Source organism: Pezoporus flaviventris, unplaced genomic scaffold (genome assembly GCF_033815535.1).
Source record: "Pezoporus flaviventris isolate CSIRO_AGI_PZ_B2104156 unplaced genomic scaffold, CSIRO_AGI_Pfla_v1 ptg000005l, whole genome shotgun sequence".
In the NCBI taxonomy this organism is placed as follows: Eukaryota; Metazoa; Chordata; class Aves; order Psittaciformes; family Psittacidae; genus Pezoporus; species Pezoporus flaviventris.
This window is the reverse complement of record NW_026892553.1, coordinates 17,592,815-17,608,521: the sequence shown is the minus strand read 5'-3', so window position 1 is coordinate 17,608,521 and position 15,707 is coordinate 17,592,815. Positions and strand designations below refer to the sequence as shown.

Genomic DNA, 15,707 nt, shown 5'->3' with positions numbered 1-15,707 from the left:
TCTTAGTAAAATGTGGAGAAGAAAAGAGAAGGGTCTCCTTATATTTCTAGCTTTCCTTTAATAAAGCCAAGTCAGAAACCCTCATTTTCTTGTTTGTAGAAATCTCAAAGAGTTCAGATCATGCAACGTTTCAAGAGCCCAGATGTACAAAATCAAGGAGGAAAAGCAATGATTTTGTTACCAGATAAAAGAGCATGGAATATATTTATTCTAATTGAGATTTGTTTAGTGCAAACAACTGTTTTAATGAAATGTTCACAAATTCAAGCACAAAAAGCAAGTGAAAAAATAACACTCATCTTCAGTCATCTTTGCACCTAAATAGTATTTTGAATACCAGCTGCATACTTAAAACCACACATCATATATGATCTGAGTGAAACGGTGCATGTCCTTTCCCTCCTCTTATCTCTCCACATATGGTTACATACTTTTGGCATCAATAACTTCCTTAGGCAATGATCTGCTTCGAACTCGCCACCATATGCACACAAACAGCCCTGCCCCAAATGATCAGGATTAAACAATAAGTCAGGTAAGTGAAGTCATCCCACAAAACCATTCTATGGTTCAATGAAATTTCTATCTCAGCCAACAAACAGTTCAGGTTATTTCTTAGACAAATGTTCTAGTCAGACAGAAAAGCAAAGAGCATAATTACTGTGCAACCAAGATCTGTAATGGAAGTTTTCTATACTCAAGCACACTGCTTTAAGAACATGAGAACACCTTCCCAAGGACTTCCTTCCCCTCCAAAAAGTCTAGGGGTTTAATATCTCTTGGGGGAGCAGAGAAGGAGAGAGAGCAAAAGCAGTTCCATCAACACCAACAGCTTTGATAAGGCTATGTTTTATGCCAGTTTTCAATATCTAATACTGTAGCTCCAGGGATTTGGAGAGCGCACCCTCCCTTTAATTTCAGATTTTAAAGTAAGCATACACAGCAATTAGAAAATGGATCTCTAATGAACTGTCATTCCAATAGCACACAGTTCTCTACAAAAAGATCTTGCACTGATCTGGACAAATTGGTTTAAATATATATTTAAGGCTGAAAGCACAATTTCCCTCAGGCGATTACCCACAATCAAAAAACCTTTAGATTTCAATGTACTTAAATGGATTTTTGTTCATAATCTTTATTCTTCGGAATCTTCAAAACAAGCTTTTCCTCCTATCAAATTTTGATGTGTCTATGTAGATGATTATACAAATAATTTCTCTCACTCAGTAGCCAACATATACCCTAAAAAGGCATTTCAACAACTTTGTTAGACTTTTGGTCATCCCTGCATAGCATCTTCTCTCGATCTGACTCAGTACCAGTTTGCAGCACAATCCTAGATGAGCTCTTCCAGGTGTGGAACAGAACAGAGCTCCCTCATGTGGTACATCTACTTAATCTCAGGGATTAAACAAAAAACCCAGCACAAATCCATAGCTGAATGTCTGGATTTCCACAGATAACCCACTCAAATTTTTACTGTGTCAGTTACAGAATCCATGTTTTTCACTAAACACAAAAGAGAAAGATAAGCAATGTGAAGGTGTTAATTGCCACACAGCTCCTACCTGTTGCATATCATCACACTTCCTCATTTTTAACATTTTACAATTTTTTCTTTTATTCATACTAGAATAGAATTTACAGATTATTTGTATACTCCTGTTCACAGGATTCATAGGAGAGCCCAATATGAAAGAAATCCATATTAGCTTATGTCCCTTCCTATCAGGCCTTTCCTTAAAAAGAAATGAAGACCTGAAGGGAGAAATACACTGTCAGAAAGTTGATAATCTGCTTTGTATAACACCTTTTTCATTTATAATGTTCCACAGCTCTTGTCTTTTTAAATATTAACTTTATGAAAACTGTACCTTAGTCCAGACAAGTTAAAATTCAAAGGATCATTTTCCAAAGGGATTTGTCATTTCTTTTACTGATATCAAATCGTGGTAAAAGAAATGAACATTATGCATTAAAACATGATACATTATAAGGACATTTTCAAGTTCAATCCAAGTAATGATTTCACCTATATAAACCTGTAGTTACCATCTGGAACACAGTGAGCATTTTTAGTTTTAAGAAAGATTAATCAAAAATAAATGAGGAAAGAATATATAGTAATAAAGTGAAAAGCTCTCAAAAAAGAGAAAAGCTATGTGTGTTGAATCTGGCAGAACGACATTTTGCAGGTGACTCAATTGTTTCTGGATATACCTGAATGAAGAAGCAAGCAAGAAGGAAAGAGTCCTTTAACGAGCCACACAAAGGTAACAAAACCTGAGTGTCGACTGATCTGCATTTCCATCTGTGCTTGCTTCTTGATTTTTACCTTACAAAAAAGAGAAGGTAGTAAACAGGTTATCTATATTCCCATGCATGGTATCACACACTTTCTCAGTTATTCTCACACTACTAGGTCCTGATTAGTCTCCCAATTTATGCCCTTAAGGAATCCCATAGTCTGTGAGATTGATGTTGTTTCAAAGCAAATCAACAATTTTCACATAACTGCTCAAGCACTGAAACCATGTTTTACTAATATCTCTCTGTTGGCTTATATCATGTTTTGTTCACAGAAAAATGGAGTATCTCATGATGATTTATGAAAGCCTGGGTAGGATTCCTTTTGCAACAATGAACATAAAGATACTCAAATACAGGAATACAAAAAGGGAATAAAGCCAGTCACCAAGCAAAACCAGTTTTGTAAAACACTTATATTAGGACAAAAGTAAGCACCTGGAATCATGCCCAATTAGACTTAACCCGTTTAAAGTTTTCCAACTTCTATTTTACTGAGCAAAGCACAGACTGGATCAAATTAAACAATTACCATGAAATATCTGAACAGCATCTCTGTTATTTGATAGCACGTAATAAAAACAAACTAACAATTCTGTCGATGCATAGTACACCACAGAGGAAAATATAGCAGTTCAGTATACCTTAAGGAAAACTTCATACTTTGTATGATTAAATACACACACACACAAAACCATCCACATTTATTCCAGAAAGCTTCAGTATGCCTCATTGCAGTTGAGAAAGAGAGGTAGTAAAATAAAGGAGATGGCTTTAGATTTGCAAATACCAGTGTGCTCACTATGGTTCAAAATAAACCTGCTACTCCACATACAAGAATATAGGGGCTACAAGAAGCCCTCACAATTCCACAGTGGCTGTTCACGTTTACAGATTTAATGTAGAAGAGGGACTGACAGTTTCTTCCAATACTATTTCTCACATACCTCTTAGTATCACGTTTACTCAGAAGAAATAAAGCAGAGCATAGGAAGGTTAAAACCATGCTCAAACCTCCTTCACTCCTCAACCCTCTTTTGTCAAAGAAACAGTGTAAGGAAAATACGTTCATGTTATAACGTGTCCCAGTAGACAGACTGGACCTGACCAAGAAGGAATCTATAAAATGTCTTTTCTACAAGGTTAAACTCATCTTTAGTTGGAAATTCTCAATTCTACAAGGGCTACAGCTTAGTAACCATGGATGCTCAAAGCACATTAGTAAATGAATGAAAATAAAGTTTCATTTCAAACAACTAGTGTAAGAACCTGTACAGGCATTCTGAGCTAAGGATCATGACAGCATCATGACAAGTTGATTTTTTCCCAGTAATTCAGGAAAAAGATAATTTGGGAAAACAACTAGTAACACCACCATTTACTGTATTAAATAACAAACCAAACCCAAGCTGGTTTTCAGCTATGATCAGAAAAGGAGACTCATTCTATCAGGACAGTAAAATAACTTGCATTGCTTCAGCAATACAGTTTTCTATGTTAACCTGCTACAACGATTGACAGCTTTCATCTGGTGCCTATTACAGTAAACACGATGGGATAATGTGTTGCAGGTCTAGAATATTTACATGCAATAGTAACATGCTTATGTTATTTCAATGATGTCTCTTGACCTTCATGACAAATATCTACTTACACCAAATGTGGCACCAGTCATGCAAATATTTCAAAGCCATTTTAGTGGAGGATTAATTTATTTTATCTTTCAGGGTGAAAAATGAGCTAAGTGAAAGGATTAGTAAATGCCACAAGGCCACACTGATGTATCTCAGTGGGAATGAAATTGAATATCAACAGCTGTATCACGACTGTCACTGATCAACAGGATCTCCTAAAGAAAAATTAATAAATGACTTACACACTGTTTCTGTGTGATGCTGCTGTGCTACGCAGGACCGAGAGCTTCAGAATGTGTTTCTGATACTGTGCCTTGTAATTGCAGTAGGTCCTGACCATACTCCTGACCTGCTGATTATCTAATTGTTAAGCTAAAAAGGCTTGTCTGCACAAGCAGATCAGTTGATATGCTGGAGAGACACACTCTCGAAAGAGTAAGTAAACAACTTCAGTACGTTTGAGCTCAACATCAAATAGCAGGCTCCCCCCTCCCATGTCCCCCATAGCTTAATAATGCCAATTGAATATACATAACTAAACATAGCACAAATTGCTTGTAATCTGATTTTGAACTTGGCAGGGTCAGTTCTTCAGTAGGATTTAAAAAGCTGAGATGCTCTGAACTTGAACAATTAGCAATGCAAAAAATGGAAAAAGAAAACTGTTTATTCATTGATGTCCTGAATTTGCTCAAAAAGCATCCAGTTTGGAAACGCAGATTAAATGTGTGCACTAATTCTTCCTATCTTCTATCACAAGGCTTTCAGAAGTGGGATTTTGTGCCTATGCTGATGAAATACGTCAGACCTTCAGATATACTTCTAAGAATTACAAGCACAACCAGTTTAATCAAGCGTGTCTTGGCTGCTTTAGCATACCCATTTCGATATGCTGTGAGTGTTCAGAGACAAAAGGTTTTTAAATGTAAGCTCTCATAAAATGATACACCGCTGATTTCCAAAGTGCATTTCAGTGGGGCTTTTTTCTTGCAATTGGGGGCACCATAAAATAATGCATATTTAGGGCATACACATTTGGTGGCTGTCAAACAGCCAAGCAACTTACTGAAATCCCAAATCTGGTACTCCAGTCACAAATTTAGCTTTCTTAGAGGTACATGAACTGAAGAACAGACCGTCCTGGTGCAAGCTTTAATGTAAACCAACCACATGACTTTTTCTTCTTTGCTCATTATGTCTATCTAATGAAAATTAGAGTAAAAAGCCTATAGAACGTGCAGAAAAAAAAGGTAGAAGTTCTTAAAAGCATTTTAAGATCTCATTAATATTGACTTCAAATTGACCCAGGGAGCGGAGGTGGGAGGAAAAAGTGTATTCCTAGTACTTAAATGTACATTCTACTTCAAAAAGTTCCTTATAACATGAGCAAATTATATACTTGGGCATGAACTACGATAACAGAAATCCAGAGAACTTAACCATCAAACAGGAAAGAAAGTTGCCATTAGGCAAAAAAACAGGTCTACACATTAACCTATACAACTGCTATTCTAAAGAGACACAAGCAGGAAAAGAAGAGAAAGCAAAAAAACTCACACTCATATATGAAATGAATTGTCAAATAAAAGACGTACAGCATGGCAGAGCTTGTATTTACTGCTTAAAGCATTTTCCAGTTAAAAAATACCGAGAATGGCTTAAAAGGAAGGAAAACATGTTTGGAACTCTCAGGGTGTAGGTGGAAAGAAAAAGTTTGCATCCTTTTGTCATGTTGACATTTTCTTGCCACTCTCTAAACCTCATCGTTCTGCCCTTTATCTCAAACCCTGTTCATCATTCCCTCCACTGGCTACTTTCCATTCTCCTCTTGCTATATGGTCTTCCAAACATTCTCTAGCTGATAGCATTCTCACTTCCCTGTTATTTTACACATCTTACTAGAACAGAACAATGAATTGAAAGTGATCAGAAAAGAAGCCCAACAGAATCATGGCTTCAAAATTAATTCCATTCACATTCCCACTATGGCAGTTCTCAGCCTGTATGGGCTTGCAAGATTCAGAAGTCAAGTAAGAAATCAGCACAGAAAGAGCCATTGTATGGGGTGATTTTACATTTCATCTAACTTCGTATTTTTAGAGGGAAAGTGAAAGGGAAATTTCAACTGAAGAAAATAATTTATTGATCACTGTAGTTCCAATATACTGCACACAGAGAAGGTAAATGTAATGTCTCTCTTCACCAGGAAGGTAATACCTTGAAAGGCCTCTTTTCTTGACCTTGAAACTTGTATGCCACAAGTAAGTAAAAAGATATTGAAACAACAGAAGATACAGTTTAAACTCCATAAACTAAAAATTCATCAGCAAATAAACAATTGCTTTCTGTGCTGCCCCTTCAGGAGGCAGTGCGAAGTCTTCTTCTTCTTCCACTTATTATTTTAATTTAGAAAAATTAGGGCTATTTTAATTTAGAAAAACTAGGGCTTTTCTTATATTTTGCTAATAGAAAGTCAAATTAATCACAAGAAGCTTGTATTTGAAGATATAATTTAGCTCACTCTTAGATGCAAACTACAAAAAGCACATATTCTTCACTGATACCAAAGAGAAGTCTCATTAAATGCTGCAGTACCAGCACTACTACCAGATGCTCATTAGAATTTGTTTATATATTAGGTAAGATCCTAAGGTTCCAACAAGTTCCTAATTGTTTCCTGGGTGCTAACAAAATTGACCATAGGATGGCCTCTGAAGAATCAAGTAAGTTCAAAACAGTTGAGTGCAACTCTAAGTAGTCCATCTTTCCCCAGTGGAAAAACAATTAAAGACTTTAAAGTTCCATTGTTTCAGCCTTTCCTCATTTACAAACAACATCAATTCAGGGTATTTTTTCTCTAGATTAGCAAGGAAGACTAACAGCTGATAGCTGAAAACAATTTTCAATTGCTTGATTACGCATTTAATCAAGTATTAATTTTTTCTGACCAAAGACTTTGAGAGAACAGCTAATGTTTTCATCTCTTCAACTTGGTAAATCACTCCTCTTTCATTTCCTCTACATTTGAAGGCGCATTTATATACAGTCATGCAAAAGATCGTTGATTCAAATGTAGGGCTACATAAAGTTCCCAGAAATTTCCCCTATTTGGGGTTATTTCTGAGAAGCCCCCAGTTATGAGCAATTCAGATATTAACGCACATTCTGATGCAGAAGTGAAGGCATTAGCTCATATCAAATAGTCTGAAAAACAAAAACAGGCTAAAAATGACATCTCAGAACACTCACAGTGAATTATTTTTCCATAACAAGCTAGGAGGAAATCCCAAGTGTTAACAGATGACAGGAGTGTTAATGCCATTAACATTCTTTCAGCGCTCCACGTCAGCGTGTAAACGTTGTCCTGCTGCTCAGTCACTCTGAAGGAAAACAGTTCACGATTCCCAGATGCTGAGATTCTGATTCAGAGGATATTTGCTTCTTCCCTAGCAGCCTGCTCTAAGAGATTCTGTGGTGCAGTGGTTCAGACAGGAGAATTATCAGTTGATGTTTAGTGCACATGCAATATCTAGCATTCCCAGTGCATAGAAGTCCCACGCACACTTCTCCCCAGATCCGTTCTTTACAATTGAAGTAGATCAAACAAAGAACTGAAAATCCCCTCCTATTTAGTTGTGAAACAATAGTTATTATTAGATAGAACTATGAGCAAAACATCTATCCAGTGAGAATATAGCCTTTCAGGAAGGCAGTTTTTTTAGTTCATAAAAAGGATTTGGTTATGAATGGTGTTCCTTTCTGAAAATTCAAATTAGTTCACAAATGGCTGTTTCCTATTTAATAATAAGATGAATACACTCTGCTTTGAAAGTCTTTTCTCTGCAGTAATTTTTATTCTTTCATTCATAGTTGCCTTAATTTTGCAATTCTTTAAAAATAAGCCTTTAATTCTTCACATGGATGCAATCAGTTAGAAAAGCACATTTATTGAGTTTGCACCAATAAAGGGTTGGCATCATTTATTGCTCTGGTAAGGAAAAGACTTTAACATGACTGGGCATGTTCATATCTTTTACTAGAGTAAATGATACAGCTGAAATACAGAAAAGCTATATAAAATCTTCAATTAAGGATATACTAGCAGATTTAGGAGACATTATATAGATTCACGTAACATTGGTCACAAATTATAATGATCCAAAAGCAACTCAGCAGAAAGCCCTTCTCTCCAACGGGCAGGATAACGAAAAGCACAAACCCAATGCCCTGTGGCCAAAGAGCCCTAAGGCTGCCCAACTTATCCCTTCTCCTCAGAACCAAGCTCAAAGCTCCTGCCTGTTTTCTAGAAGAATAAACCTTTGTCACTGAGGGGGGTGTGCACACGTTGGGATGGATGAAGAGCTGGGATTATTATTTATGTATCTATAGTTCTAAATCAAGATTAATCAATAAATTAACTCCAAACAACTTGCCCTCTGAAACAGCTTCTCATTCTGATGTCCCTAATCTTTCATAATAACATTTAAAGTTAAACCCCATTAATCTGAGTATCTTCCTCAATCCCCAGCTAGACACTCATGTTTTAACATCACTGAAAAGAAAGCAGCCTATACCCCTACGGCAAGTATGAGTTTTCCACTTTAAAGAAATCTTCCATTAGAGGCACAAGCACTGAAATAAAACAAGGAGTGAAAGCAACATTTGTCATAGTCTGTAATTACTTTTCTAAACTGTTGAATCAGACTCCCCAGTGCTGCATGAAGCTGGGCTAATTATAAAAGAAACCTCTCACATTGAAAGTTAAATTATTTACAATTTGATCTTCAAGTAACTACAACTGGAGCCAAGGAGCAGCTGATGAAAAAGTTGTCTCAAGAATCACGCATCAGTTACTTAATACAGCATGAAATTCACAGGAAGAATATTTTAACCTTTTTCTTTGTTGTTTTTCTCTTTTCCTGTTCAACCACAGCGTATTCTCCTTTCTGTTGCAGCACAGCGGTAACCTTCATTTTGAACTGAACTACTTCTGGTGGCCACCATACAGTTCAGCTTCATGATCCCAATGACTTCAAAGTGCTGCAACCATTCCTTAAAACTTATGCAATTACTTGGGAATCACAATCCAATTTAAAGCCTGACAACAAAACAGCAACCATAAAAATAATTCCAGAACCCCATAGAAGTATTTGCATAACTCAGAAAGTCCACAGCATTCATTACAAGGAACATAAGATTCAAGATGAAGTACTGTTTCCCAGCAAACAGTGATCATGAAAGTATGAACTGCGTTATTAATCGAACACAAAGCTCCTCTGCAATGATGGTGGCAGGGACAGATTTTTGATACAGAAAAGAGAAAAATAATACATTTTTTACTCCTCATGCCTATGAAGCTACAAAATAACTGAAATATTTTGTATTTCATTTTAAAATCTATTTAGTTGAAGTCTATTTAAGTCTAATTGGTTGTAATCAGTATTTCAAATACCTATAAAAAAAACACCCCCACATAAAGATTGGGAACAAAAAGTCCTTAAGTAAAGAAGTGAATCCATTTTGTTACTGCAGATAATTCAAGTAACCTGACCACAGCAGAAATATTCTCCCACAGAGAAAAAGAGATCTATTAAGAAATGGGTCCAAAAAACTTGAGCAGTTCTTAAAGTGTCATAGTGGCTAGCAACTGAAACACAAGGAGCCAAACCAGCATCCTTATGTGTATTTTGAGAAGAAAATCATTGGTACAACCTATTAGATATGTAGAAATTATACTGATTGAATTTTGAAACTCAAGACTGTATACTGACATAAAATAGATGCTTCTGGTTAAAAAGAAGCTATAAAGTTGATGGTGGTGTTACTTGTTGAGATGATTCTATTTTATTCTCAAAATCAAATCAGATGGTCATACTATACCTTAATAACCAACCTACAGACACACCACCCGAATTTCTTCTATTATATTCATTGAACCTTATGATCAGAAATAGAAAAAGCACTCTTAAGCAGGAAGACATACTGACTGCATTCCAGAACCAATTCACACGAGTATCTGCAGAGCTCTAAAGGAAATGATGTAAACCTGAATGTACTCGTGTGGTCAAATGATTTCATTTAGTTGCCTATAGTTTCATTTTAAATATAAACTCTTCATCTAACATGAACCCATTTTCCTCAGTTTGTAACTAATAAAAATGTTTTCAAATACCCTTTTGATGTGTATCAAGTTAGATGGCTGCAGTCAAAACTACATGAATTGAATTCTGACAGCTTTAATTCAAAGTTTTTTGATCAGTGTGGCATATTTACCTAAGGATATTACTTTTGCAATCTCCTGCAGTTTTTTAAGCAGATTGTGGAATGGTAACACACTATTCTTCCCGTCTTTGTGCTTAATTCCTAAAGTAGTTTTCAGTTATTTTTAAGCATTCAGGAGTTTCATCATCAGTAATATGCATAAAGATGAAAAATTGTATGCACAATTAAATAAGAAAAACTGATTAAGTGAAATCACAAATTGTCCTGCTTAGGAATACTGCAAGGAAAAATCCCTAGATCCAAACAGAAGGACTTACTTCTATTCAACTTTTTGTCTCTCACAATAACAGGAACATATTTAATAAAAAAGTTTAAAAGAACACCAAAACAAATAATTTCTTTCATAGTATTTGTGTCTATATTATTGGACAAAGCCTTGAGAGAGATGGTTCAGTGTGAGGTGTCCCTGCCCATGGCAGGGGGGTTGGAACTTTATGATCTTAAGGTCCTTTCCAACCCTAACGATTCTATGATTCTATGATAATACTAATTCATTTGATTATTGAGAATTAATATCATGAATGACATTCTCATTGTAACTGATCTCCTGCCGTAGGACAACACCAAGCCATGTCTCTTTAATATTGCTGAAGAAAGTCTCACCCACAGTTAGTGGTAAACAGCTTTGTTAATTAGCAGGAAAGGGAAAAAGAAATTAAGCCTTTAATTATGGTAGAATTCCTGCATCCTAAATCTCTGTACTGAGAGATGATTTATGTTCAGGCACATCTCAAATTTTCTGAAACACTCAAGGAGTTAGAGAAATGTTCAGCTTGAGAACCTTTAGTTTCTAAACTCAGTATGTGCTATCGGTTCTTCAAGAAGCTGATGGAAACAACAAGTAATACATACTGAAGTCTAATACACGAGAGTAGAAAACTTAAACTACTCAATGATAAGCAGAAATAAATTTCATCACTTGATATGACTGGTGGTGACTTTCTAAAAACAAACAGCACCATTTATCAGGTCATCTATTAATCATGAAAATATCTATCCTTCAGCATAATCAGTTCATTTCTTAGGGCTTATCTATTGTCAAGCCACCAAATTCACTAATATGATAAAAGCTGGCAGACACCTAGGGTTCAGGGTGCCTATTTTAATAACCAGGAATTGGCAATCTGGCTGGGACATCAATGTAGGTGTACTGAAACAAGGCTGCCCAGGAGACCTTCAACAGTTAATTGTCAAAAAATCCATAGGATCTTCTTATTTTTGCCAATATAAAAGCATTAATACCGTTGTTTTTTCACTTTTGCCTTGTCGGACAACCTTTCTTCTCTAAGAAGCTCAGGCAATAAAAACCGCAACACAGAAGAAGGTAAACGTTACCTGCTTCACTCTTTTTCCTCATCAAATCACTTGAACGATCCCAATCATTTTTAGAAGCACAGTAAATACATAGATAGCAAAACAACAAATGGCAAAGCATTTAACTCAACAGAAGTGAAAAATAATGTATATAACCTCTAAAATGGAGCTGTCAAGCTCTATGAGAAATCATGGCTGCAAAAGCATTTCAAGATGTTGGTTTCATTTATGAGCAAAAGTGGGACTTACTTGACAGTATTCAGCCTACGCGGATGACGACAAGGCAAAGGACAATTACAAGGCAGTACTATAAGATTTTCTGATGTGAATGTATGTCACAGGAATAATAAGCTTTTTTTTTAATAGCAGAACTGATAAATGTGATTATTAGCAAGTCTCTTAACCTTGAAAATAAGACAAGGTGGAAGAGAACATGTAAGTAACAAGAGACAATTTTCCACTTAGTCACGAATTGTCTTCCTTCAGATACTTTTCCACAGTCTTGTCAGAAACTTCAAATAAATCCATATAGAGAATGTATTCAGTACCTTCTAGTGAATCTCTGTCACTGAACCCATTCAGATAGTTAATCCCGCTAGAACTTACTTTCCAAATAGACAACAGTTAGAAGAATCTCTTTATTACATCTACCCACTAAACGTGATGAGCAGTTATAAATGGCTCTGGACGCCAATCCCCTCTTCATTTTCCTTTGATAAACCCACAAACCCATGACATATGACTGACATTCAACATGTTCTGTTACGCCCTTCTCAGCACTAGAAAAAAGCTTGGATGCAAAGAGCTAAAACTTATTTTCAAGTGCTGTAAATACTTATCCATGCAATCAAAATGTTCAGCTCACCAACGAAGACATGCAAAAAGGATATGCTCATCTTCTCCACAAACTTATCATTTTCATCTTGTGTTTTAGGGAAATTCTTGATGTCATTTTCTAGGCGCTGGATCTGATGGTTCATTGAATCAAGGTTGCTCTTCAGAGTTTGGGCTGAAACTAAGGAAAAAATGACAATGAGGAAAAAGCTTCCACAGCCCAGAAAGGCTGCCATCATAAAGGGAAAAAACAATGTCAGCATAAATAGGAGAACAATTCCATTAAGTAGACTCACATTTTTCTGAATTACTGCTCATAAAAATCCCACTCTTAAAAATTGAGTGAAAACCTCTCATGTAATATACCAAATCATTATATTTTAATGTTGAAATGTCACCACTTAAATCTAGCATTAGTTCAAATGATTCCACTTCTATTTAAATTTATTGGTAAAAATTCTAATATTTCATTCTTCTAAATCTAATACAAAGATTAAAAAGTAACTGAGCTTCAGAGAGATTTTACCTAATTAGTGCATGTACTTGGTTAAATGAGTGATCTTATTAACTCATGCACTCTGTTACAGAAATTACTTAAGGCAGAGACATGGAGAAAAGATCAAATAGTTTTTCTTCTATTGAAATTAACTAATTTCTAGAAACCAACAGCTGTGAAACCTTCTGCTCACCTTAAAGGTAGGTCTGAATAATAAAAGCTACTGATAAGCAAAAAAAGAAAGGAAAGACTCACAGTACAACACCAAGAAACCTCTAAAGAGACTCTGCTTACTGTTGTGCTATTCCATGTAAACCTATGTTTCTGTAATTTGTAGTAAGCAACCACTAATCGACACATCCTGAGAGAAATCTCCACTGGAAATCATGGCAAGGCAGTTTTGAAGGGGAAGCAATACTACACAACAGTGCAATTCTAGACCTTGATGAAAAGCGACAGAGAAGCCCTGGGCACGCTGTAATATTAAAACAACCCAAACCTGTAATATTGACTTTCGTGACATGATCCATACAGTCCACTTATCATTCTCAATTTAATCATAAAGAGCAGTTTGACAAGCACTTCCTCTCAATCTAAAGATTCATTTTAGAGCCAAGTCCCAGTTTCTGCTCCTTGTCTCCTCTTACACAGGTTACAAATATGAGCTTCTAAGACCAAGCCGACAATCTCAACACCACCTTTCCCCAAAGAGCTCAGTAACATTTGCATCATTAGTTTGTTCCTCCTCTAACTGAGTACACAATACTTCAAGTATGCTTTGTTTCGGAGCTGACTTATGCCCTACAATTACTTAATCTTTAGTGACAGTACATATAATCCTGGTCAATTCTTAAAAAGACAGGGCTACAAACAACTTCTGATGTGTGAAACCAGAGGGGAGAACATCCAGCCCATTATCTACCTTTCAGTAATCACTGACTGCAGGCAGCTGCTCTCCAAAACTAATGCTGGAGTTGTACGTCCCAGCTAAGCCAAGGATTCCTTGCGTACTCAAGATAAGCACACAACTTCTTTCTAAAGGGGCTTTCACGTTTTATTATCTTCCAATGGTGATTGGAAAGTTGCAGATTATGTTCAAAGGAATCGTTTATTTTCTTACTGTCTTGTACTTTAAAAACCTGCACTGGGACTATGTGAGATTAAACAGGAGCAGGCATTTGATTCAAGATGGCTTGAAAAGGAATAAAACAGTAAATAGGAAATAAGAATCCTAAAAAGAAGGAAGCTGTTCCCAGAGCAAAATCAATTCTGTATTTTTGGTAAGTAATGGTTCATATCAGCCATAACAATGATGTAACTTGTCACAAGCACATTCAAATACCTAAGGCACCAATACAGCTCTCTATTACAGTCATAATCTTGATTTTATTTTCAATTTCATCTTTTCTATTGGGTACCAATTACTAACTAATCATGCAATCTTAGACTTATAATGAAACAGCTTTTTAAGCTTAACTCAACCGGGGTGGAGGAGTAATCAATCTATACTGAGCACAGTATCCTTGTAGCTATTAATGTAACGTACAAGAGTTAACTTGAAATCAACCAGCAAAGCAATTTAAATAATAAACATTGTCAAAGCTTCTAGGTTATGGCTACATTAGTTTAATCACTTGATATTATTGTCAGAAATGGAGCACACATTTTTGCTTCAACTGGAAAACTTGAATTACTGAAATATTTTTATAGGCTGTTATGTGGCTGGAAAGGGAGACAAACAGCACCGAAGTAAAATCCTAGAACTGAGAAATAAATTAGTAGAAAGCAAATGGCAATTTGGGTGCTAAGAAGAATAGCAGCTTCTATGGCATTTCCCAAGTAAATAGGCAACATAAGAGAGAAAGTGTAACTGTTTTCAGCTATTTTGAAATATTTAAATGCATGACCACTTAGCAAGAGCAGTTTATTTCCGTTTGAAATGTAAAGTGTAAAGGAATTCAGCAAGCAATGACAAAGGAGAATTTTTAGTGTCTGTTATTAATATGGAAGAGAAGTATTTTCAGTAACTTTATTTTATAAAACTAAGTTTTAAAACAGTTCAGACGAGGTGCCCCTGACTTTGACAGTACAAAGGAACTCCATCTAAGCAAGACGACTGCATTCGAAAACTCTTCTTCTCATAACTAACTTCTGTATTCCCACTGAATTACCAAAAAACCACTGTGGAATAGGCATTTTCATTCACTTCATTTTCATTTTCCCAGATAAATCCACAAGTTCTGTTCAAACAATTTATAAAGTTATTGTTCTGCAAGACAAACTTAAGAAGACTATGTAACAAGATATATATATATACACACACACACTATAATATCTGCATTTCCTCCCATGAACTGTTTTATTAGAGATTTAGTACTTCAGTAATGTGAAGATGAGGCACTGTGGATACTTTTTAGTCCTTCAGGGGAAATGGTGCAAATTTATAAAAAGTCTGGAAAGATTTAAATTTATGAATGCACAAAATCTGCTTGCCACAAAATGCCATTTCTTTGAAACTATTCCATAAACGCACGTACTGAACACTATACTCCTCACAGCTCATGACAAGGCAAACGCTTGTTGTCCACCTTCAATCTGCCCATCGTTCCACATGAAAATTAGGCATCCTGGTAGAACTAACCTGAAAATCTACATGAAATTCGGTCTTCAGTGACACGCAAGCACTCTCAAGGCTATTACTGGGAAAGACTCTCTGTAGCAGCAATGGCAATTTAATGTTGCAGCAGGAGAGCACAACCAAATAAATCCAGTGCACAAGTATCTCATTTCAAGATAGCAACAACAAGACAAATACTTAAAACTAGTAAAATGATGGG

At 35.9% G+C, this 15,707-nt stretch overlaps 1 protein-coding gene across 2 annotated transcripts in view; it reads right to left on the bottom strand.

The window, feature by feature from the left end:
* DIAPH2 (diaphanous related formin 2) overlaps positions 1 to 15,707 on the bottom strand; it is a 234,663-nt gene that overhangs the window by 110,476 nt on the left and 108,480 nt on the right. For both annotated transcript variants that reach the window (XM_061446159.1, XM_061446160.1), the window contains exon 24: positions 12,431 to 12,555. In XM_061446159.1, coding sequence (XP_061302143.1) covers positions 12,431 to 12,555 — 125 coding nt within the window. The remainder of the gene's footprint in view (positions 1 to 12,430; positions 12,556 to 15,707) is intronic.